At 48.7% G+C, this 24,067-nt stretch overlaps 1 protein-coding gene across 10 annotated transcripts in view; it reads left to right on the top strand.

Annotated features, from left to right (window-relative positions):
- The window catches only part of LOC144610509 (voltage-dependent P/Q-type calcium channel subunit alpha-1A-like), a 398,212-nt gene that overhangs the window by 229,413 nt on the left and 144,732 nt on the right, over positions 1-24,067 (top strand). For all 10 annotated transcript variants that reach the window (XM_078429269.1, XM_078429265.1, XM_078429261.1 and 7 more), the window contains 4 exons: positions 1,769-1,886; positions 2,228-2,295; positions 4,435-4,541; positions 22,601-23,473. In XM_078429269.1, the coding sequence (XP_078285395.1) occupies positions 1,769-1,886; positions 2,228-2,295; positions 4,435-4,541; positions 22,601-23,473 (1,166 nt within the window). The remainder of the gene's footprint in view (positions 1-1,768; positions 1,887-2,227; positions 2,296-4,434; positions 4,542-22,600; positions 23,474-24,067) is intronic.

Here is a 24,067-nt window from a genome sequence, read left to right as displayed (position 1 = left end):
ATTCTTAAGGGGTTGGACAGGCTAGATGGAGGAAGATTGTTCCCGATGTTGGGGAAGTCCTGAACAAGGGGTCACAGTTTAAGGATAAGGGGGAAGTCCTTTAGGACCGAGATGAGAACTTTTTTTTTCACACAGAGAGTGGTGAATCTGTGGAATTCTCTGCCACAGAAGGTAGTTGAGGCCAGTTCATTGGCTATATTTAAGAGGGAGTTAGATGTGGCCCTTGTGGCTAAAGGGATCAGGGGGTATGGAGAGAAGGCAGGTACGGGATACTAAGTTGGATGATCAGCCATGATCATATTGAATGGCGGTGCAGGCTCGAAGGGCCGAATGGCCTACTCCTGCACCTATTTTCTATGTTTCTAACTGCAGATGCTGGTACAAATCAAAGGTATTTATTCACAAAATGCTGGAGTAACTCAGCAGGTCAGGCAGCATCTCAGGAGGGAAGGAATGGGTGACGTTTCGGGTCGAGACCCTTCTTCAGTCCCTCTCTCCTGAGATGCTGCCTGACCTGCTCTCTCCTGAGATGCTGCCTGACCTGCTCTCTCCTGAGATGCTGCCTGACCTGCTCTCTCCTGAGATGCTGCCTGACCTGCTCTCTCCTGAGATGCTGCCTGACCTGCTCTCTCCTGAGATGCTGCCTGACCTGCTCTCTCCTGAGATGCTGCCAGACCTGCTCTCTCCTGAGATGCTGCCTGACCTGCTCTCTCCTGAGATGCTGCCTGACCTGCTCTCTCCTGAGATGCTGCCTGACCTGCTGAGTTACTCCAGCATTTTGTGAATAAAAGAATCCATGTTAGTTCTAAAGAGCCTTTGATGCCAGCAAGCCTCGAAGCACTCCACACAACAAATTAGTGCTGTGAAGACAATTAATATGGCCAATTAAACCATATTTAATTGAGAAGTCTTAGTTCCTCGGGCCTTTGACCTATTAAGACGCAATCACTGAGTAACAGCTCAGTTTAGTCTCTGCACAATAATACAAGTATTTGTTGCTTTGGAGATTCCCAATCCTAACCCTGGCCTCAGAACAGCTAGTCTTTAGGAAATAACATTAGTACAGAGCAAAGTGTAAAGATTAAACTTCAATTAAAATGTTGTCTTTGTCATGGGTGATGGATTCTAGCCTGTGGTCTGGACACTAATTGAAGGCTTTGAGAGAACTGTGTTTCTCTCTCTCTCTGTCTCTGTCTCTCTCTGTCTCTGTCTCTCTCTCTGTCTCTCTGTCTCTCTCTCTCTCTCTCTGTCTCTCTCTCTCTCTCTCTCTCTCTCTGTCTCTGTCTCTCTCTCTGTCTCTCTCTGTCTCTCTCTGTCTCTCTCTGTCTCTCTCTGTCTCTCTCTGTCTCTGTCTCTTTCTCTGTCTCTCTCTCTCTGTCTCTCTGTGTCTCTCTCTCTGCCTCTCTGTCTCTCTCTCTCTCTCTCTCTGTCTCTCTCTCTGTCTCTCTGTCTCTCTGTCTCTCTCTCTCTCTCTCTCTCTCTCTCTCTCTGTCTCTGTCTCTCTCTCTGTCTCTCTCTGTCTCTGTCTCTTTCTCTGTCTCTCTCTGTCTCTCTCTGTCTCTCTCTGTCTCTCTCTGTCTCTGTCTCTCTCTCTGTCTCTCTCTCTCTCTCCCTCTCTCTCTCTGTCTCTCTCTCTCTCTCTCTGTCTCTCTCTCTGTCTCTCTCTGTCTCTCTCTCTCTCTGTCTCTGTCTCTCTCTCTGTCTCAGTTGGGCTGTCGGTCCTGTCCATGCAATGTGAGGGTTGACAGTGGTGGTTCTTTGGTCCTAGGTGCTGACTGGTGAAGATTGGAACGTGGTGATGTATGATGGGATAGAATCCCAGGGTGGCGTCAAAAGAGGCATGATCTCCTCCGTCTACTTCATCGTCCTGACTCTCTTCGGCAACTGTATCCTTGACGTTACAAAGTCAGCCTTCCTTCCCAGAGCCATATGCTCTGCATGGTACAATTACAGGCACAAACAAACGTCTGATGTGCAGGAAAAAAACTGCAGATGCTGCTTAAAATGGAAGGTAGACACAAAATGCTGGAGTAACTCAGCGGGTCAGGCAGCATTTCGGGAGAGAAGGTACGGGTCCTGCAGAAGGGTCTCGACCCGAAACGTCACCCATTCCTTCGCTCCCGAGATGCTGCCTGACAAACATCTGATGCATGATAACTTGGATTTGAACTGATAAGGGGTTTGGAGTATTGTTTATTTCTGTTTTGACCTTCACTTTGTTGACCAGACACCCTACTGAATGTATTCTTGGCCATTGCTGTCGACAACCTAGCCAATGCACAGGAGCTGACCAAGGTAAAATCACAGCTCTCAGGCAAACCCCCTCACCATTGAAGTGCCTCGTGTGTTAACCCAGTACCACCCTCCATCTGGGGCATTGTCCAAACCCAGCCTATGTCCCTGATCCTCAGAAGGACTTGGAGAAGGACATAAAGGATGCAACACACACACCATTGTGTCAAGTTAGGAACAGGGGACGTACACCGAGATCTGGGTGTCCTAGTGCATCAGTCACTGAAAGGAAGCATGCAAGTACAGCAGGCAGTGAAGGAAGCCAATGGAATGTTGGCCTTCATAACAAGAGGAGTTGAGTATAGGAGCAAAGAGGTCCTTCTGCAGTTGTACAGGGCCCTAGTGAGACCGCACCTGGAGTACTGTGTGCAGTTTTGGTCTCCAAATTTGATGAAGGATATTCTTGCTATTGAGGGCGTGCAGCGTAGGTTTACTAGGTTAATTCCCGGAATGGCGGGACTGTCATATGTTGAAAGACTGGAGCGACTAGGCTTGTATACACTGGAATTTAGAAGGATGAGAGGAGATCTTATCGAAACATATAAGATTATTAAGGGGTTGGACACGTTAGAGGCAGGAAACATGTTCCCAATGTTGGGGGAGTCCAGAACAAGGGGCCACAGTTTAAGAATAAGAGGTAGGCCATTTAGAACTGAGATGAGGAAAAACTTTTTCAGTCAGAGAGTTGTGAATCTGTGGAATTCTCTGCCTCAGAAGGTAGTGGAAGCCAATTCTCTGAATGCATTCAAGAGAGAGCTAGATAGAGCTCTTAAGGACAGCGGAGTCAGGGGGTATGGGGAGAAGGCAGGAACGGGGTATTGATTGAGAATGATCAGCCATGATCACGTTGAATGGCGGTGCTGGCTCGAAGAGCCGAATGGCCTCCTCCTGCACCTATTGTCTATTGTCTATTGTACCATTGAATGAAGAATGATCCAAACCCAAAACGTCATCTGTCCAGTCTTAGTTTAGTTTAGTTTAATTTATTATGGTCGCATGTGGAATTCTCCGCCACAGAGGGCAGTGGAGGCCAATTCACTGGATGTTTTTGAGAGAGAGTAAGATATAGTTCTGAGGGCTAACGGAATCAAGGGATATGGGGGAAAAAGCAGGAACGGGGTACTGATTGTGGACGATCAGCCATGATCATAATGAATGGCGGTGCTGGCTCGAGGGGCTGAATGGCCTCCTCCTGCACCTATTGTCTATTATATGTAGGAAGGAACTGCAGATTCTGGTTTAAACCGAAGATAGACACAAAGTGCTGGTGTAACTCAGCGGGACAGGCAGCATCTCTGGAGAGAAGAGATGGGTGACGTTTCGGGTCGAGAAGACTGAAGAAGGGTCTTGACTTGAAACACCACCCATTCCTTCTCTCCAGAGATGCTGCCTGTCCCGCTGAGTTACACCAGCACTTTGTGTCTAACCATAGGCCTTAGTTTGTGTTTAGTTTAGTTTAGAGATACAGCGCAGAAAGAGGCCCTTCGGCCCATCGAGTCCGCACCGACCAGCGATCCTATTGTCCATGTTTCTACTGCAAAGGAGTGATGGTGTTTTCGGGAGGAGGGCCGCCCGTTGTTTCCGACTTTGGGCGTGGGGTCGAGTTGGCGTTCGAGCGCGTTGCCAGCTCGGTCTCGCGGCGACCAGGGATGTGCGTGTCACCGCCGCCACCGCCGCTTCGTGCACTGCTAACTGCCCCGCGTGCTTTGTAAGTATCTTATAGAAACTTACAAAATTCTTAAGGGGTTGGACAGGCTAGATGCAGGAAGATTGTTCCCAATGTTGGGGAAGTCCAGAACAAGGGGTCACAGTTTAAGGATAAGGGGGAAGTCTTTTAGGACCGAGATGAGAACGTTTTTTTTCACACAGAGAGTGGTGAATCTGTGGAATTCTCTGCCACAGAAGGTAGTTGAGGCCAGTTCATTGGCTATATTTAAGAGGGAGTTAGATGTGGCCCTTGTGGCTAAAGGGATCAGGGGGTATGGAGAGAAGGCAGGTACGGGATACTGAGTTGGATGATCAGCCATGATCATATTGAATGGCGGTGCGTACAGGCTCGAAGGGCCGAATGGCCTACTCCTGCACCTATTTACTATGTTTCTATGTAAGTCGCTCACGGGTTCTTTCCATGTGTCACACTAGGACGAACAGGAAGAGGAGGAGGCAGCAAACCAGAAGCTTGCTCTGCAAAAGGCCAAGGAAGTGGCTGAAGTGAGCCCCTTATCAGCGGCCAATCTCTCGATAGCTGCGTAAGTGGAGTCTGATTCACGTATCCTGGATAGCCATCCGTCTTACGTACACAATGAACGCTGTAGTTAAAGAAATAAGAACACACATTGCCAGTGTGACTGCTCTCCTTTGTGACTACGGAGGCTCCTCAACCTACGATGCTTCCACTTGCGATATCTCGACCTCACGAAGGTGCAAACGCTGGGCAACGGCAGCGAACCGCGGCGAGCCTCCGGCCACGTGACCACGCCTATTTAAATGCGCTTTCGGCTTACGATATTTCCGGTTTTCTCAGAACGTGACCCCATCGTAAGTTGAGGAGCACCTCTAGTTTGGAGCTGCTCAATGTGCAACGACAAGGAACTGCAGATGCTGTTTTACACCAAGGAAAGACGCAAAAGTGCTGGAGTAACTCAGCGGGGTCAGGAGAACACGGATAGGCGACGTTTCGGGTCAGGAATATCATGTCTGAAGAAGGGTCCCAACCCGAAACCAAATGAATCGGTTATATTTATACCCATGTTCTCCAGAGATGCTGCCTGACCCCGCTGAGTTACTCCAGCACTTCATGTCTTTCTGTGACGTTGGTCAATGGGATGTACTATTTGGTGAGGCTTTTTTCCCCCGGAATAGTAGATGCTTCACAGGGGCAGGTGACGGCCATTCAGCCCATCAACCTCGCCCTGCCGTTCAGTCATACGGATAACCCTTTGCCTTCTCCATTTTGCCCTCTTCCCATTCACGTCCATGAATCTATTGGCATCAGCCTGCAATAAGTCCGACAGCTTGAGCATGAACAGTTCCCTGGGGGAGAGAATCCCAGGGGTTCACAACCCTCTGGGTAAGAGCACGTCTCACTCCTAACCTTCCCGAGTCTGCGCCCGTTCTTGGCGACTGCTACACAAGATGGCATGGTGCCCAAACGTCAATTGGCATGGTGCCCAAACGGGCTAGTGTGCGATTCAATTGGGGGATGTTGCATGTGTGTGTATTTCCCCACATGGTTAGGCTCTGGCCCTGCTGGTCAGAATAGGGGTGCAATCAAAACCCTTCTTCCCGCTGTAGGGCGCGGAATTCATATTAGCATGACCCGAAAACAGGTTAGCTCCCTTGGCATCTTAGAGTGGGCTGGAAGGATAGAACTTGGGGAAGTACCATTGGGGATGGTTTGCTGGTTCAAACCCATTCATGTTCTGGGTGGGGTTGGGTGGGGTAGGAGGGGGTCCCCTGAGTGAGATGGGCTCAGCCACGATGCGGAACCCTTTGGAAAATAAACGAGGGCCGCACTTCATTTGGAAACAGCCACTAACCAGCGGACTGAACTCAGGGTCGAAGGGGGGAGGAGAGAAGGTAGGTTCAGGTTGTGCTAAGTATCGCTTCCCAATGTTCTGGGGTCTATTTGATTTGCATCGAAATAACATCACGGGGCTTGAAATCTCTCCTCAGTGGATTTGCCAAACTTACGTAGACACAAAATGCTGGAGTAACTCAGCGGGTCAGGCAGCATCTCAGGAGAGAAGGAATGGGTGACGTTTCGGGTCGAGACCCTTCTTCAGACTGGTGAAACTTACGTGGTCCAAAATTCGAGAAGCAAACACAAATCCCATCCACTGCCTTGTGGTGGGATTAACCTGCTGAACGAGGAAACCTCTCCGCCCATTAATTCCTTCTTCCTTGAAGAGAGCTCGTTTCAGCCTCGGTCACTCCAGGATCACAGCATTGCTACCACCTCAGCTGCAACCTAGTGGTCACACATCTCTAGGTTAGACAGTGGAGGGTTCAAGGCTAGGCTTGTCTTCTCATAGCAGAGCTGAGACAGTGTAGTCGTGTGGAGGGGGGTAATGACTTTTGGATGAGATGTTAAACCAGGTAGGCATAAAACATCCCATTAACACCAAACACCCTGATAGCTGAAGTTGTGAAAATAGTAGTCAATTGGGATATAAAGTTACAATTCTACCTGAATCCACCTGAACTGACAACTTGTATTTTTCAAACATGACCAACACAACCAAATTATTACTGCGACAATGGTAACCCAGTAGACCCAAGGAACTGCAGATGCTGGTTTTACCAAAAAAAAGACATCAAGTGCTGGAGTAACTCTGGTAGCATCAGGAAGCATCTCCGGGGAACATGGATAGGTGATATTTTGGGTAAAGCATAAAGATACTGCATAGTGGATGGGAAGTGATGGGAAGTGCATACTACACATTCAAATCCACTTCAGTGAGAAGGGATGATTTGTGTTTCTCATAGAGTTTTTGTTCAACCAGGTCAGGGGTGGCACGGTGGCGCAGCGGTAGAGTTGCTGCCTCACAGCCCCAGGGACCCGGGTTCAATCCCGACTAGGGGTGCTGTCTGTACGGAGTTTGCACGTTCTCCCTATGACTACATGGGTTTCTCCGGATGCTCCGGTTTCCTCCCACAGTCCAAAGACGGGCAGGTTTGTTGGTTAATTGGCTTCTGTAGATTGTTAATTGTCCCTAGTGTGTAGGATAGTCCTCGTGAACAGGGTGATTTCTGGTTGGCACGGATCCAGTGGGCTGAAGGGCTTATTTCCACACTGTATCTCTACAGTCTAAAGTCTAAAAGCTTAATCCCATTTGCCCACATTAGGCTTCTATGCCTTACCGATTTAAGTATATCTATATAAAATCTTATTGTCTCATAAACAGAATGATTGTATCTGAGTCCACCACCTCCTCTGACAGCAAATTCCAGACATTCACCAGTCCCTGTGGAAAATAAAACTTATCCCTCAAATCCCTTTTTAAATTCCTTCCTCACACTTTAAACTTATGCCCTCTTATTTTGATGCCACTACTGCAGAAGAGGTTTCATAGAAACATAGAAAATAGGTGCAGGAGTAGGCCATTCAGCCCTTCGAGTCTGCACCGCCATTCAATATGATCATGGCTGATCATCCAACTCAGTATCCCGTACCTGCCTTCTCTCCATACCCCCTGATCTCTTTAGCCACAAGGGCCACATCTAACTCCCTCTTAAATATAGCCAATGAACTGGCCTCAACTACCTTCTGTGGCAGAGAATTCCACAGATTCACCACTCTCTGTGTGAAAAAAAACTTTCTCATCTCGGTCCTAAAAGACTTCCCCCTTATCCTTAAACTGTGACCCCTTGTTCTGGACTTCCCCAACATCGGGAACAATCTTCCTGCATCTAGCCTGTCCAACCCCTTAAGAATTTTGTAAGTTTCTATAAGATCCCCCCTCAATCTTCTAAATTCCAGCGAGTACAAGCCGAGTCTATCCAGTCTTTCTTCATATGGAAGTCCTGCCATCCCAGGAATCAATCTGGTGAACCTTCTCTGTACTCCCTCTATGGCAAGAATGTCTTTCCTCAGATTAGGAGACCAAAACTGTACACAATACTCCAGGTGTGGTCTCACCAATGCCCTGTACAACTGGCAGTAGAACCTCCCTGCTCCTTTACTCAAATCCTTTTGCTATGAATGCTAACATACCATTCGCTTTCTTCACTGCCTGCTGCACCTGCATGCCTACCTTCAATGACTGGTGTACCACGACACCCAGGTCTCGTTGCATCTCCCCTTTTCCTAATCGGACACCATTCAGATAATAGTCTGCTTTCCTGTTCTTGCCACCAAAATGGATAACCTCACATTTATCCACATTATACTGCATCTGCCATGCATTTTCCCCACTCACCTAACCTATCCAAGTCACCTTGCAGCCTCCTAGCATCCTCCTCTCAGCTAACACTGCCCCCCAGCTTCGTGTCATCCGCAAACTTGGAGATGTTGCATTCAATTCCCTCTGACTATATACCTCTCTCGGGTCACCCCTCAGCCTTCTTTGTACAAGGGAAAAACAAGTCTGGCCTTTTTCTGGGTGCTCTAGTTTCCTTCCATAATTCCAAAGACATGCAGGTTTATTGGTTAATTGGCCTCTGTAAATTGCCCCTTGTATTTATATGAGCAGTAGAATCTTTAGTGATATCAAGTGGAAACAGGCCCTTTGGCCCACTGAGTCGATCACCCATTCACACTAGTTCTCTGTCCTCCAGCTTTTACACCCACCCCCTGCACACTAAGGACAATTTACAGAAGCCAAACCTGACCTACAAACCTGCAAACACCTTTGGAATGTGGCAGGAAGCTGGGGCACCCGCACGATCACTGGGAGAACGTGCAAACTCTACACAGCACCCGTAGTCAAGATCGAACGCGGGCCTCTGGAGCTGTGAGATAGCAGCTCTATCGCTGCGCCCCAGTACCACCTGAGGAGGTACCAAGCAGGAGGTGGTGGAATCAGATCAATTGCTCTGTCTATGAGACAATTGAGGAAGCTGATGGTTACGTGAGGAGAATAAATAAATGCAGGATTAGTGCAAATGGGCAGTTGATGGTCAGCACGGACTTGGTGGGCCGAAGGGCCTGTTTCCACATTGCAGGGAATGGAGGGATGTGGATCGTGCGCGGCACAGACGTTGTGGGCCAAAGGGCCTGACCCTGTGCCACACTATTCTGTGTCCGATGCTGGTGGGAATTGTCAAGACTAGAGGGTTGATGAGGGGCTCTGCAAGAGTTAAACTGAGATCAGGGGCCAGAGTCGGAGTCGGGCGATGTGACGGAGATGGAACAGGCAGCCACAGCGACAGGATTCGGTAGAGTTTCACGCCGATGCTGGAGGGAGATAATAGAATTAGCAATGGGTGAAAAAACGTTCCACCTTCACTGACGGACATTTAGGGTTGCCAACTGTCCCGTATTAGCTGGGACATCCCGTATTTTGGGCTAAATTGGTTTGTCCCGTAGGGGACCGCCCTTGTCCCGTATTAGGCCCGGGGGCCGCTGTAGGCCCGGACACTGTAGGCCCCGACACTGTAGGCCCCGACACTGTAGGCCCCGATGCTGTAGGCCCAGACACTGTAGGCCCGGAAACTGTAGGCCCCGACGCTGTAGGCCCGGACACTGTAGGCCCGGACACCGTAGGCCCCGATGCTGTAGGCCCGGACACTGTAGGCCCGGACACTGTAGGCCCCGATGCTGTAGGCCTGAACACTGTAGGCCCCGATGCTGTATGCCTGAACACTAGGCCCCGATGCTGTTGATCCCCACAGTTTAGGTCCCGACACTCTAGGTTTCCGACATTTTAGCTCCGGACAGTCTAGGTTCGGAGGCCCGGGCGCTGCCAAACGGAGGTAGCTTAGCAACCCGCCTCCCGGCCTGGGCGGCCGCCATTGGTGGAGCGGGAGCACGTGGCCACTGGCTGGGTGAGGTCACGTGGGTGACGTCACCTTGTCCCGTATTTGGGAGTGAGATAGTTTTTTTTAAATAATTTATTTCAAAAAGGGGGAATGTACATTCATTGACATTCAAACAAATGTAAATGTACGAGGCTAGTTTTGAGAGGCTAGTTTTCATCGACAGTCCCTTAGCCTGATGTTACTAGGCATCCTAGAAAAGAAATATAATACAGTATGTATACAAATACAATACAATATGTAGTTGGCACCCCGACCGACATTAGCAACACATTCCCATACTCACTGGAATTTAGAAGACTGAGGGGGGATCTTATTGAAGCATATAAAATTCTTAAGGAGTTGGAGAGGCTAGATGCGGGAAGATTGTTCCCGATGTTGGGGAAGTCCAGAATCAGGGGTCACAGCTTAAGGATATGGGGGAAGTCTTTTAGGACTGAGATGAGAAAACATTTCTTTACACAGAGAGTGGGGAATCTGTGGAATTCTCTGCCACAGAAGGTAGTTGAGGCCAGTTCATTGGCTATATTTAAGAGGGAGTTAGATGTGGCCCTTGTGGCTAAAGGGATCAGGGGGTATGGAGAGAAGGCAGGTACAGGTTACTGAGCTGAATGATCAGCCATGATCGCATTGAATGGCGGTGCAGGCTCGAAGGGCCGAATGGCCTACTCCTGCACCTATTTTCTATGTTTCTATGTTTCAAGACCCCCTGCACAATCCCTTGGTAAATTCATTTGGCCTAAGTAAATGATGTTAATACACTTTCCATAAATACAGTCACAGTAACATTGCAAGTAAACATTTTATAATGGGCACACTCACACTGTAATTAAGACAATTTTATTTGCTAAGTCAATGTCTTCAAAGCTAAAGCTACAATTAAACTGTTTAAAGCAAGAAGATATTTTGAAATCTTATCAGAGATTAGGTGTTAATGATAATTTCACTGCAATGGTTTGGTGTCTATTAATTCATCCATCTCCCCGATTCCCCCTCCCCTTTATAGACAATAGACAATAGGTGCAAGAGTAGGCCATTCGGCCCTTCGAGCCAGCACCACCATTCAATGTGATTATGGCTGATCATTCTCAATCAGTACCCCGTTCCTGCCTTCTCCCCATACCCCCTGACTCTGCTATCCTTAAGAGCTCTATCTAGCTCTCTCTTGAATGCATCTAGTTCCCTCTTATGCTGTTCCCTCACATAGAAACATAGAACATAGTTGCAGGAGTAGTCCATTTAGGGTTGCCAACTTTCCAACTCCCAAATAAGGGACAAGAGGTGACATTACCACCCTGCGCCCCACGTGACCTCACCCAGCCAGCGGCCACGTGCTCCCGCTCCAACCAATGGCGGCAGCCCGGGCCGGGAGGCGGGTTGCTACGCAACCTCCGTCAGGCGGACACACTCGGCCTCGCTCCCCAAACACACTCCGTTAGCCTGCACTGTCTGGGCCCACAGCGGCCCCCGGGTCTACACTGTTGGGGCCTATAGCGGACCCCGGGCCTACAGTGTCCGAGCCTACAGCGGCCCCCGGGCCTACACTGTTGGGGCCTATAGCGGACCCTGGGCCTACAGTGTCCGAGCCTACAGCGGCCCCCGGGCCTACACTGTTGGGGCCTACAGCGGCCCCCGGGCCTACAGTGTCCGGGCCTACAGCGGTCCCCGGGCCTACACTGTTGGGGCCTACAGCGGACCCCGGGCCTACACTATTGGGGCCTATAGCGGACCCTGGGCCTACAGTGTCCGAGCCTACAGCGGCCCCCGGGCCTACACTGTTGGGGCCTATAGCGGACCCTGGGCCTACAGTGTCCGGGCCTACAGCGGTCCCCGGGCCTACACTGTTGGGGCCTACAGCGGACCCCGGGCCTACACTATTGGGGCCTACAGCGGCCCCCGGGCCTACACTATTGGGGCCTACAGCGGTCCCCGGGCCTACACTGTTGGGGCCTACAGCGGACCCCGGGCCTACAGTGTCAGGGCCTACAGTGGCCCCCGGGCCTAATAGAGGGCAAGAGTGGTCCTGTACGGGACAAAAAACTTAGCTCAAAATACGGGATGTCCCAGCTAATTCGAGCCAGCACCGCCATTCAATATGATCATGGCTGATCATCCAGAATCACCTCGTCCCTCGTCTTCCCGCACCTTTTTGCATTGCACACAAATATAAAAGGCCATGTGGCCCGTCTAATTCATGGAACCATTCAGGTGGATAGCACAGGCAATGGTATTGTGTTCATTGTCTCTCTGTGTGCTACTCTTCATTATTGCAATCCCTGCCAAGTTGATCCACAGGGATTTTCAGTTGGCGGATTGCAGATTTATTTTCCTTTGGCATTTGAAGAATGCCCTGTGACGAGTGGCTTGGAAAGTGGCCCGTTCCTCTCGAACCAGGGGTGAAGGGGACCTGCGGGGGGGGGGTGTACATGGTCTTTGCTCGTCATTGCTGTCTCCCCTGAAGGCGCACTGACCCTAGGTTCCAGAGAAAGGTAAATCAGCTCAGAATTACCCCACTCATTATCCTTTACAGCAAACAGTTTGCATAGGATCAGTGGGCAAAGAGTGAACTGTTATGCCAGGTGCTCATGTAGTGGAGGACAAAGTCGAGGCTTGGGCTGAACTTCTGTTCTTGGTTAAATAGTATGTCAACACTCACTGCCAAGGGTCACACCATATGCACATAATAATGGAGAGTATTGTTACCTGTCGAAGGTATTTATTTCACAAAATGCTGGAGTAACTCAGCAGGTCAGGCATCATCTCAGGAGAGAAGGAATGGGTGGCGTTTCGGGTCGAGACCCTTCCTCAGACTGATGTCAGGGGGGCGGGACAAAGGAAGGATATAGGTGGAGACAGGAAGATAGAGGGAGAACTGGGAAGGGGGAGGGGAAGAGAGGGACAGAGGAACTATCTAAAGTTGGAGAAGTCAATGTTCATACCACTGGGCTGCAAGCTGCCCAAGCGAAATATGAGGTGCTGTTCCTCCAATTTCCGGTGGGCCTCACTATGGCACTGGAGGAGGCCCATGACAGAAAGGTCAGACTGGGAGTGGGAGGGGGAGTTGAAGTGCTCAGCCACCGGGAGATCAGGTTGGTTAAGGCGGACTGAGCGAAGGTGTTGAGCGAAACGATCGCCGAGCCTGCGCTTGGTCTCGCCGATGTTACTGTTACCTGTCGGAGCATCATGCTATCCCCTCTGGTCGGGGGAGAGGGGCATTGGTGGGGGGAGGTGACGGACGGGGAGGTGTGTTGGTTAAGGCCAATTTAATCCTTCGTGCTTTGTGATAGTGCTCTTTTTTCCCAAGCTAGGTCTGAACCACTCTTTCTTGCCTTTTTACGCTATGACTTTGTTTCAGGATGCAAACCTTCAGAAAGAAATGCCAATGTGTGCCGATTTACTGATTAATGTGTGTGACTTTTTTTTAAATTGTATGTTTTTTATGCAACGATGTTTAAAGATAAACCTGACTTTCCTGGCTTGGTTACATGGCTTCCCCAGTCCAAGTAGTCTCAAGGCTGGGACGAAGCCTCAAATTTAGATCCAGGCTTCAGAAATGCTGGCATTCAGCAATGGGACATTACATTGAATGGTTAGAGTATTGGATTTTTTGAAAAAAATATATTTATTTTCATACACAGAAAAGCAAAGAACATCAGCCATTTTGCTTTTTGATCTTGATTCTTTGCGAAGGAATTCAGATTAAGGAAACATGAAACTATCATCCATATTTAACACAAACTTGACAGAACTTTACATTTTAACTAAGCTCCCTTGCATGTCCTTCCCTGAGCCTCAAGATAAGATACTTGTCCTTGGCTGATATGCAACACAGTAGTGGATGCACTTTGATCCTTCTTTGTTGACTTAAGCAGTAGTGCATCATTGCCTCTGTATTTCGTACCCAGCAATGGACAAGTGTCTATCCTGCAGTATGTAATATGCTTCACCTGCAATGCTCCATTGTGTTCATTTGGGAGTGGGGTGGGTGGTAGCTGGCCTTTGCTTTGTTGCTCTCCTATCTGGCGGTAAAATGCAATTCAGAGGTGGAACAATTCTCCAATCTGTGGGATGGTGGAGAATGATTTTGTTCTCTTGATAAATGCATGGTTCCAATGATTTTTTCTCAAGCTTGTGTTTTGGAGTCATGGGTTGTTCGTTGAGGAGTTGTTTCTCTCTCTCTGGGCCAGGGGTTTGCTGAGTTGTGTCATCTCCAAACGCTACTGGCACGTCTGCATACATCACCCTGCCTCTTGTCAACTCTGATTCATTCCTCACACGCATGGGAGTTTGGCAAGGCCATTATCGACTGTGAGTTGCCACGAACCACTGCTGTCTTTCTGGTGAAGGTGCTCCTACAGTGTTGCCGCGGAATTAGATTGGACAGGCTAGATGCAGGAAAAATGTTCCTCGTGTTGGGGGAGTCCAGAACCAGGGGTCACACAGTTTAAGAACGAGGGGTAGGCCATTTAGGACTGAGACGAGGAAAAACCTTTTCACCCAGAGAGTTGTGAAACTGTGGAATTCTCTGCCGCAGAAGGCAGTGGAGGCCAATTCACTGGATGTTTTCAAGAGAGAGTTAGATTTAGCTCTTTGGGCTAGCGGAATCAAGGGATATGGGGAGAAGGCAGGAACGGGGTACTGATTTTGGATGATCAGCCATGATCCTCGGTGATGGCTCGAAGGGCCGAATGACCTACTCCTGCACCCTTTTTTCTATGTTTCTATGAAGGAGTCCCGGGATTTAGAAGCAGCCTTGATGGAAGAGCAGGGATATATTTCCAACTTAGGATGGTGTGAGTGGGATTCTGGAAGCAGATGATGTTCCATTGTTCTCCAGGGCAGTAGAGGCCACATGTTTGAGACATGCTGATGAAGAAACATATGTGTAGGAATGAACCGCAGATGCTGGTTTACACCGAAGACAGACATAAAATGCTGGAGTAACTCAGCGGGACAGGCAGCATCTCTGGAGAGAAGGAATGGGTGACGTTTCGGGTCGAGTCTGAAGAAGGGTCTTGACCCGAAAAGTCACCCATTCCTTCTCTCCAGAGATGCTGCCTGTCCCGCTGAGTTCATCCAGCTTTTTGTGTCTATCTTTAATGAAGAAACATAGATGGCTCGTAGGTGTTGCACAGTACAGCCATGGCGTGTGAGTGGTGGAAGGAACAGATGTTTCATGTGGTGGCACGGTGGCGCAGCGGTAGAGTTGCTGCCTTACAGCGCTTACAGTGCAAGAGACCCGGGTTCGATCCCGACTACGGGCGCCGTCTGTGCGGAGTTTGTACGTTCTCCCCCGTGACCTGCGTGGGTTTTCTCCGAGATCTTCGGTTTCCTCCCAAACTCCAAAGGCGTGCAGGTCTGTAGGCTAATTGGCTTGGTGTAAATGTAAGTTGCCCCTAGTGTGTGTAGGATAGTGTTGGAGGGCCGGGATCGCTGGTCGGTGTGGGCTCGGTAGGCCGAAATGCCTGTTCCTGCACTGTATCTCTAAAAACTAAAACTAAAGATAACAATGAAACTGGCTGTTACGTCTTGGATGGTGTAATTGAGTGTTATAGCAGCATGGAAAACATCCTTCATGATCCTGATTTGTTGAGAGGGAATTGCTTTGGTGCTTTGTGGAGTCAGGAGCTAAATCACTCATCTCAGTGCAACGGTGAATTTCAATTCAAACACGGCAGAAATGAAACAGCATTAATTAATTCACACTAGCACCATGACGATGTCATCGATCTCACATCCTTAAACAATTAATGCTGTTAATTACCTCTCCTTAAACTCCGTGGAACATTCGAAAACAAGGATGTTATCCCGATTCCCCATCCGCAGAATCCAATACTCAAACCTTGAAGACAATTTGGTATTTTTGAATTTCAATGAATTATTATTTTTTATATATGTGCCACAAGGGAAGATGGTTGATTCTTACCCGAAGTGAAATTAGCCGGAGATTTGTGAACCCAGGACAGTCATGATCACCAAATGTGTGCACTTCATTTCGTGTTGAGTAACCGGGAGCATTCTTCTGAACTCTTTGACACTCTCTCCACATGTCTGGACAGCACAGAGAGGGTAAGGGCACTTTCCCCTAGGAGCTCTGTGTACAACAGTGATGCCTGCACTCAAATGTAAGTACCAAGCAGTGCAGGTTGGAATTGAAAACCAAAAGACCAGAGTTTCCCCCACAAAAACATCCACACTACATGTGCCAGATGTCAATGCCCTGTGTAGTGTGGAGCGGTTTTATATGTTTGATGTATAAAGCACAACAATGCTGAGATACAACCAGTGCTATCAAATCTGGTCTCTCATTCCCACTTGGTGGCTGTTGAAAATTTGGAAATGGTTCTAGACCAATATTTAGACAATTATTATATGAAATGTATGTATATTTAGACAATTATTATATGTATGGGGAGAAGGCAGGAACGGGGTACTGATTGAGAATGATCAGCCATGATCACATTGAATGGCGGTGCTGGCTCGAAGGGCCGAATGGCCTCCTCCTGCACCTATTGTCTATTGAAAATTTGTCTTTATACAATGTTCCTCGTGTTGGGGGAGTCCAGAACCAGGGGGTCACAGTTTAAAATAAGGGGTAGGCCATTTAGGACTGAGATGAGGAAAAACCTTTTCACCCATACTGGAGTACCACCAGCATTTACACGCCAGTTTTGATGTGATGTCATTTTCACATATAGTTGTTTTGGGGCAAAATCACGAGGATTGTAACACAGACGACTTATTATCAGAATTTTGTTTCATTTTTTTTTTCATCGAGCTGATCTTAAATCTGGAAGAATTGGGCACAAATTGAACTGATTTCTTTGGAGATGTGAGATTGGGAGAGAGTCTTGGGTGGATTTTTTGAACGTTCTTTTGAAAAAAAACGCAGGGTTTATGAACCTCAAGTTTAGAAGCACGTTAGCACCACTTGAAATGAGAAGAAAGTTGTACACCTGACACCCGTCTCACCACCCAGAGCTGGAGAAGAGCATTTTAAACTAAGATTAGCATTTTTTTAAATAAGTTTTTTAAACAAAAGTGACTTTCATTTGTATAGTTCCTTTCACATCCCTTTCAAGACATCCGAAGGCACTTTACAGATAATATTTTTAAAGTTTGGCCAATATAATGTAGAAGACTGAACAGTGCATGTGAGTACTGCAAACATAAATGAGAACATTTGTGTCTAAAAACGTAGATCTTGGTCCCAAGGCATCATGAAACCATGATCGAATGACAGAGTAGACTCGATGGGCCGAATGGCCTAACTCCGCTACTATGTGTTAGAGTCTTATTAAAGATCTCGGGACACAAGGTATCGGAAATGTTGGGAAGATGCGGAAAACAGAAAGTGCTGGAGTAACTCAGCCGGTCATGTACAGCAGCATCTCTAGAGGACAGGGACATTTTGCAACATGGACCTTTGGCCAAAGCATCACCTACCCATGTTCTCCAGAGATGCAGCCTTACCCGATGAGTTACTCCAGCACTTTGTGTTCTACATGGGGAATATCCCCTGTTCAGCTGTGGGATCTTTTGGATCTTCCTGGGTGGACAGAAGGGGTTAAAGATTTAAGGCTTGTAAAATGGTAAATACCCTCAGGGTATTTTAGTGAGGGATTCTCAGCCATCCCTCCAAGCACTGGAAATTGAAGTCTCCAGCATCAAATGCTCTGGTGTTCGGGTTGGGTTAGCAAAGAGACTACATTTCAGAGACACTGTCCGATAAACTAGATGCATGTTCAAATCCTATCATTGCAACTGGGCACTTTAAATTCAATTAATTGGAATCTCAGAGTCGTAGAACTGTACAGCATGAAAACAGGCCTTTCAGCCCAACTCATCCATGCCAACCAAGTTGGTGAACCAACCTAATCCCACTTGCCAGCCTCTGGCCCATATCTCTCCAAACCTTTCCCACCCATACCCCATTCCAAGTATATTGTAAATATCTTTCATTGCACCCAACTTTACCGCAATTAAATACATTTGAAATAAAAGTAGACTTTAATCTGGTGTAACAAAAGGTAAACTCGTTAACTACTGTCTTTTATGAGCGGGTATCTGCCATCAAACCCTGCCTGGCCTGTTTAGTTGATCCTAGATAGCTTTCTGGAATGGCCACTGTTCAAGACTAGGTGGGCATTAAAGTTGGCTGATCCTGTAAAGCATTAAACAACAAAATTATATATCTCAGAAATGTCATCAGAGTCCTGTTTGTCTATAGACTATAACGTACATGTCGGTGACACGGTGGCGCAGCGGTAGAGCGCCAGAGACCCGGGTTCGATCCTGACCACTGGTGCCGTCTGTACGGAGTTTGTACGTTCTCCCCGTGACCTGCGTAGGTTTTCTCCGGGTGCTCCGGTTTCCTCCCACACTCCAAAGACACACAAGTTTGTAGGCTAATTTGGCTTGGGAAAATTGTAAATTGTCCCTAGTATGTGCATACTATTAGTGTACGGGGTAATCACTGGTCTGTGCGGACTCGGTGGTTCGAAGGGCCTGTTTCTGCGCTGTATCTCTAAACTAATCTAAACTACATGGTAGCTAAAAGAGACAACATTCCCACTATACTTCTCAGGACTGTATCCAAGATGCTAGAGGTGGGAGCATCAATGTAAAAAGTGTGAGGCAAGTGCTTTATCTACACTAGCTGGAATCATCAGAGCTGTTGCCCTGAAGATGGAACCAGGCAACATTGACAGTTCACCTGTGCATCCAAGCGGTGGCACAGCGGTAGAGTTGCTGCCTTACAGCACTTGCAGCGCCGGAGACCCGGGTTCGATCCCAAGTACGGATGCTGTCTGTACGGAGTTTGTACGATCTCCCCGTGACCTGCGCGCGTTTTCTCCGAGATCTTTGGTTTCCTCCCACACTCCAAAGACGTGCAGGTTTGTAGGTAAATTGGCTTGGTAAATGTAAAAAAAAGAACCGGAGAAAACCCACGCAGGTCACGGGGAGAACGTACAAACTCCGTACAGACGGCGCCCTTAGTCAGGATCGAACCTGAGTCTCCGGCGCTGCATTCGCTGTAAGGCAGCAACTCTACCGCTGCGCCACCATGCGTGGACCCGGTGGGCCGAAGGGCTTGTTTCTGCGCTGTATCTCTAAACTAAACATCTAGGTGCAGGAAAATAACTGCAGATGCTGGTACAAATCGAAGGTATCACAAAATGCTGGAGTAACTCAGCGGGTCAGGCAGCATCTCTGGAGAGAAGGAATCCCTTCCTTCCGGAGATGCTGCCTGACCCGCTGAGTTACTCCAGCATTTTGTGATGAACATCTAGCTAAATCGAAGAATGTATCCAAAATCTGTCTAGGGACAACCATGGAATTGTCATGTCTGAGTACCCCCCATCTTCGATTTGGGTCACTTTCCTCCCACCTTCCAAAGATATGCACGTGGTTTCATCATCAACGTGACTCTCAGTGTAGAGGATTCACGGAAAACCAAAGTTAGTGAGCGAACTTTGAGATGGCGGGCTAATGGGCGGGCAATACGGAGAGGAGGAATGATACGGATGGAATTTTACCTGCTAGGAGCCAGCATTGATCTACTGGGCCAAATGGCCACCCTCTGTAATATAAGTAAGTAAGATAGAAAGCAAAATAAACTACCATGTATTTTAATATAACAATTTAACGTAAAATTGTTCAGCGTGGAGTGATTATGAAGTTAAAGCAGGGAGGTTGTGACTGGAGAATCTGTTTCATGTTCCCCTGTATACCTCTGTGGAGTTCTCTCCGTGATAACCATTATAGTGCAGATAGATTCTCATTTCAAGTATCCCCGATTTTGCAATATCCTGTCTACATACAGATACGCTCAAACTCTTTGTCATCATAAATGTATTTTGGCGGATTGTAATTAACTTTTTCTGTGTTTGGGGTATTTTGTCTTGAACGTGAATTATCTACAACCTGTGTGCTTTTTGGTGTGTTACCCATCGCCTCTCATCGATTGCTTTCCACGATTTGCATTCTAATTTCTTGGCTGATTGACTTTGCAGGTGGGAATGGAATAACATAGAAACATAGAAAATCGGTGCAGGAGTAGGCCATTCGGCCCTTCGAGCCTGCACTGCCATTCAATATGATCATGGCTGATCATCCAACTCAGTATCCCATACCTGCCTTCTCTCCATACCCCCTGATCCTTTTAGCCACAAGGGCCACATTTAACTCCCTCTTAAATATAGCCAATGAACTGGCCTCAACTACCTTCTGTGGCAGAGAATTCCACAGATTCACCACTCTCTGTGTGAAAAAAAACTGTCTCATCTCGGTCCTAAAAGACTTCCCCCTTATCCTTAAACTGTGACCCCTTGTTCTGGACTTCCCCAACATCGGGAACAATCTTCCTGCATCCAGCCTGTCCAACCCCTTAAGAATTTTGCAAGTCTCTATAAGATCCCCCCTCAATCTTCTAAAGTAATGTGTCTCTGTCTAATGTTGGAGGAAGCAAGGTTTCAAAATGAGAATAGTTTTGCAGTTGTTCACATCCCTGTTCTGCACACAAGGAGGGACTCGCATTATCAGATTAATACATTCATAGGACGTCGGGGCAGGAGTAGGCCATTCAGCCCTTCGAGCCAGCACCGCCATTCAATGCGATCATGGCTGATCACTCTCAATCAGTACCCCGTTCCTGCCTTCTCCCCATACCCCCTCACTCCGCTATCCTTAAGAGCTCTATCCAGCTCTCTCTTGAAAGCATCCAACGAACTGGCCTCCACCGCCTTCTGAGGCAGAGAATTCCACACCTTCACCACTCTCTGACTGAAAAAGTTCTTCCTCATCTCCGTTCTAAATGGCCTACCCCTTATTCTTAAACTGTGGCCCCTTGTTCTGGACTCCCCCAACATTGGGAACATGTTTCCTGCCTCTAACGTGTCCAATCCCCTAATTATCTTATATGTTTCAATAAGATCCCCTCTCAGATAATCCAGGCAGCATCCAGGTGAACCTCCTCTAAAATGAGATGGACAAAGGGCAAAAGCAGTACAATTGAATACGCTTACCTGCTTCCTACCTGACAAAGTGGCCCACACTGAACCATGTGCATTAACTAATTGCATGCTGCATGGAATGAATGCATGCATTGGATATTATTTGCACTCCGGTAAGTAGTTCCAGCGGCTGTGATATCATCAATTCCCCATTATTCTTGTTGTCGTTGTTGTTTCGTGTTGTGTGCTTTGAAATCAACCGATGGGAAATGTATGTGTTCGAAACGCCCAGCGGTAAACAGTGAGACGTTTCACCTGCCGTCGTGGTTTATCATTGTTATGAACCGAAAGACTTTGCTGCTTGGGGCATCTGGGGCAAGGGAGGCAGAGTCTGAAACATGGACACATATCTTTTCAGAGTAACCTTTGTAAAATACCCAGTGTTTAGAACTTTTCTTCTGCGTGCCAAAGTCATCGCCTAAATAGTCGCCCATTTTAAAGCTGACAATGATGGATTTTCGTCAGAAGTAAAGCTCTGATGGTCTAGCACCCTTGAGATTTCGGAGGTGCAGATTTTCCTGACTTCGACCGATGCCCAAACACATTTTTCCATTCGCTTTTTCAATGTTATTGCCACAGTATAATAGGTTTTCCGGTGAGTTTAAAGGGGGCGTGGAACACGGGGCCCTGGTGAGTTTGGAACGGGCTTCGGGAAACAGCACACAGTGTGATCAATGTTAGCCATTAGGATTCCTGAACAATAGCATAGCAGATGATTGGAGCTGTGCTCCATTTGGGAGAGGTGGTGTGCAAGTCAGAGATGAGCCATGACCATGCTGAACGGTGAGATAGACTCCATGAGTTCATGTGATAGGAGCAGAATTAGGCCATTCGGCCCATCTAGTCTACTCCGCCATTCAATCATGGCTGATCTATCTCTCCCTCCTAACCCCATTCTCCTGCCTTCTCCCCATAACCCCTGACACCCGCACTGATCAATAATCTATCTATCCCAAGGATGTGACTTCCTCCCATATCCCAAGGGCAAGCCATTGGGTATTTTAAAAGTGGAGATTGAATTGGCACTCTGTAAATGGTCCCAAGTGTGCAGGGCGTGGATGAGAAAATGGGGTAGCATGGAACTAGTGTGGCGGGTGATGGATGGTCAGCATGGACTCGGTGGGCTGAAGGGCCTGTATCCATGATATTGTGGCGGTCTGTGCCTGGGGGTTAGGCCACTCCCTGGGTCATTCCACTGAGTGGACAGGGGGGATTAGGCCATTCCCTGGGTTATCCCCCTCGGCACTGAGTGGACAGGGGGGGATTAGGCCACTCCCTGGGTCATTCCACTGAGTGGACAGGGGGGATTAGGCCACTCCATGGATCATCCCCCTCAGACTGAGTGGACACTGCTGTAGAGGGGCCTGGTGCTACGGGGCTTGCCTGAAGGGGCTAGAGTTTACTCGTGCGGGAGACTGAAGAGAGTGGATGTTCTGATGCTGCATTAAAGTTACTGTTGATCCTTACCTGGCGTCTTGCCTGATTCCTGCTGCGTCCAGACCCACTACAATATATCTCTAAAACTAATATAGCTCCTAGCCTTGTTGCGGACAGTATCTTCAGGACTTCCATATTAAACTGTACTTGTGGTAGTCCCAAAGAGCAATAGAGGTGGATGTTGGAAGGTTCATCGTTACTACTCATGCAGGAATAGTCACCAAGGTCCAGGAGAAAGCTGGGCAGTGGGGTTGAGCATTGTAACCTAACAAGCCCACTTGTGGAGTCGTGATGGGCAGGAAGGGCCTGGTTAACTATGGGGGGCTGGTGGGCTCCACAACCAGAGGACAACCTGATAACATCTGGTTTCTTTTCAGGAAGGAACAGCAGAAGAACATGAAGCACGGGAAGACAGTGTGGGAGCAGCGGATGAACGAGATGAGGAAGCAGAACCTGATGACCAGCCGGGAAGCCATTTACAACGAGCTGGACCCTGACGAGAAGTGGAAGATGGCTTACTCCATGAACATCCGCCGGGACATGAAGACCCACCTGGACCGCCCCCTGGTGGTCGACCCTCAGGAAAACAGGAACAACAACACGAACAAGACCAGGTCCGCCGAGCCCACGGTGGACCAGCGCGGTAGTCAACAGAGGGCCGAGGAGTTCCTGAGGAAGCAGGCCCGTTACCACGACGCCAACAAGGACAGGACTCTGGAGAGGGAGGTGGGGCCGGTGGAGCCGGGCGAGAGGGCGAGGAGGTACCGCAGCAACAGCAAGGAAGGGGAGTCCAACCGGGACGTGGAGTACCGAGGGAGGGAGCAGGAGGGGAGCCAAGAGAGGGGGGGGAGGGACGGAGAGGGCGAGAGGAACCAGACCAGCGAGCCCCAGCACCGGCGGCACCAGCACCGGCCGGGCGGCGGCAAGGACGGGAGGGGAGGCGGCCCGCCCCGGGGCGACGGCGACAGGGAGCGGCGCCACCGTGGGCACCGGCGCGGCGCCGAGACGCACGAAGGGGGCGGAGCGGCGGAGGAGGGCGGCGGAGGAGGCAAGGGGGAGAGGCGCTCAAAGCACAGGGAGGGCAGCCGGGGCGGCAAGGAGGGCAAGGCGGGCGGGGACGGCGAGCCCCCTGAGGGGGCGGAGAGGAGACGGAGGAACCGGCACCCGCAGTCCGCCTACGACAACGATGCCAAGAAGGAGAGGGATGACAGAGACCCAGCGGCCAAGGAGAGGAGACACAAACGGAAGAAGTAGGTCATCTGGGAAACTCATTCACCACTGTGTGGTTTTTATTCACAAAATGCTGGAGTAACTCAGCAGGTCAGGCAGCATCTCGGGAGAGAAGGAATGGGTGACGTTTCGGGTCGAGACCCTTCTTCAAACGTCACCCATTCCCTCTCTCCCGAGATGCAGCCTGACCTGCTGAGTTACTCCAGCATTTTGTGAATAAAAACCTTCGATTTGTACCAGCATCTGCAGTCATCTTCTTATACTACTGTGTGGTTGCATTTGAGAACGCATGTTGGGTTAGAAAGTCACCGGGCTAAACCTTACCGAGGGATCCTGGTAACCGCCATTCAATGTGATCATGGCTGATCATTCTCAATGTTGTTCCTGTTTTAAGATTATTAAGGGGTTGGATGAGAGGGGATCTTATCGAAACGTATAAGATTATTAAGGGGTTGGTCACGTTAGAGGCAGGAAACATGTTCCCAATGTTGGGGGAGTCCAGAACAAGGAGCCACAGTTTAAGAATAAGGGGTAGGCCATTTAGAACTGAGATGAGGAAAAACCTTTTCAGTCAGAGAGTTGTGAATCTGTGGAATTCTCTGCCTCAGAAGGCA

The sequence above is a fragment of the Rhinoraja longicauda genome, chromosome 37 (genome assembly GCF_053455715.1).
Source record: "Rhinoraja longicauda isolate Sanriku21f chromosome 37, sRhiLon1.1, whole genome shotgun sequence".
Lineage (NCBI taxonomy): Eukaryota > Metazoa > Chordata > Chondrichthyes > Rajiformes > Arhynchobatidae > Rhinoraja > Rhinoraja longicauda.
This window is presented reverse-complemented; position numbering and strand designations above follow the sequence as displayed.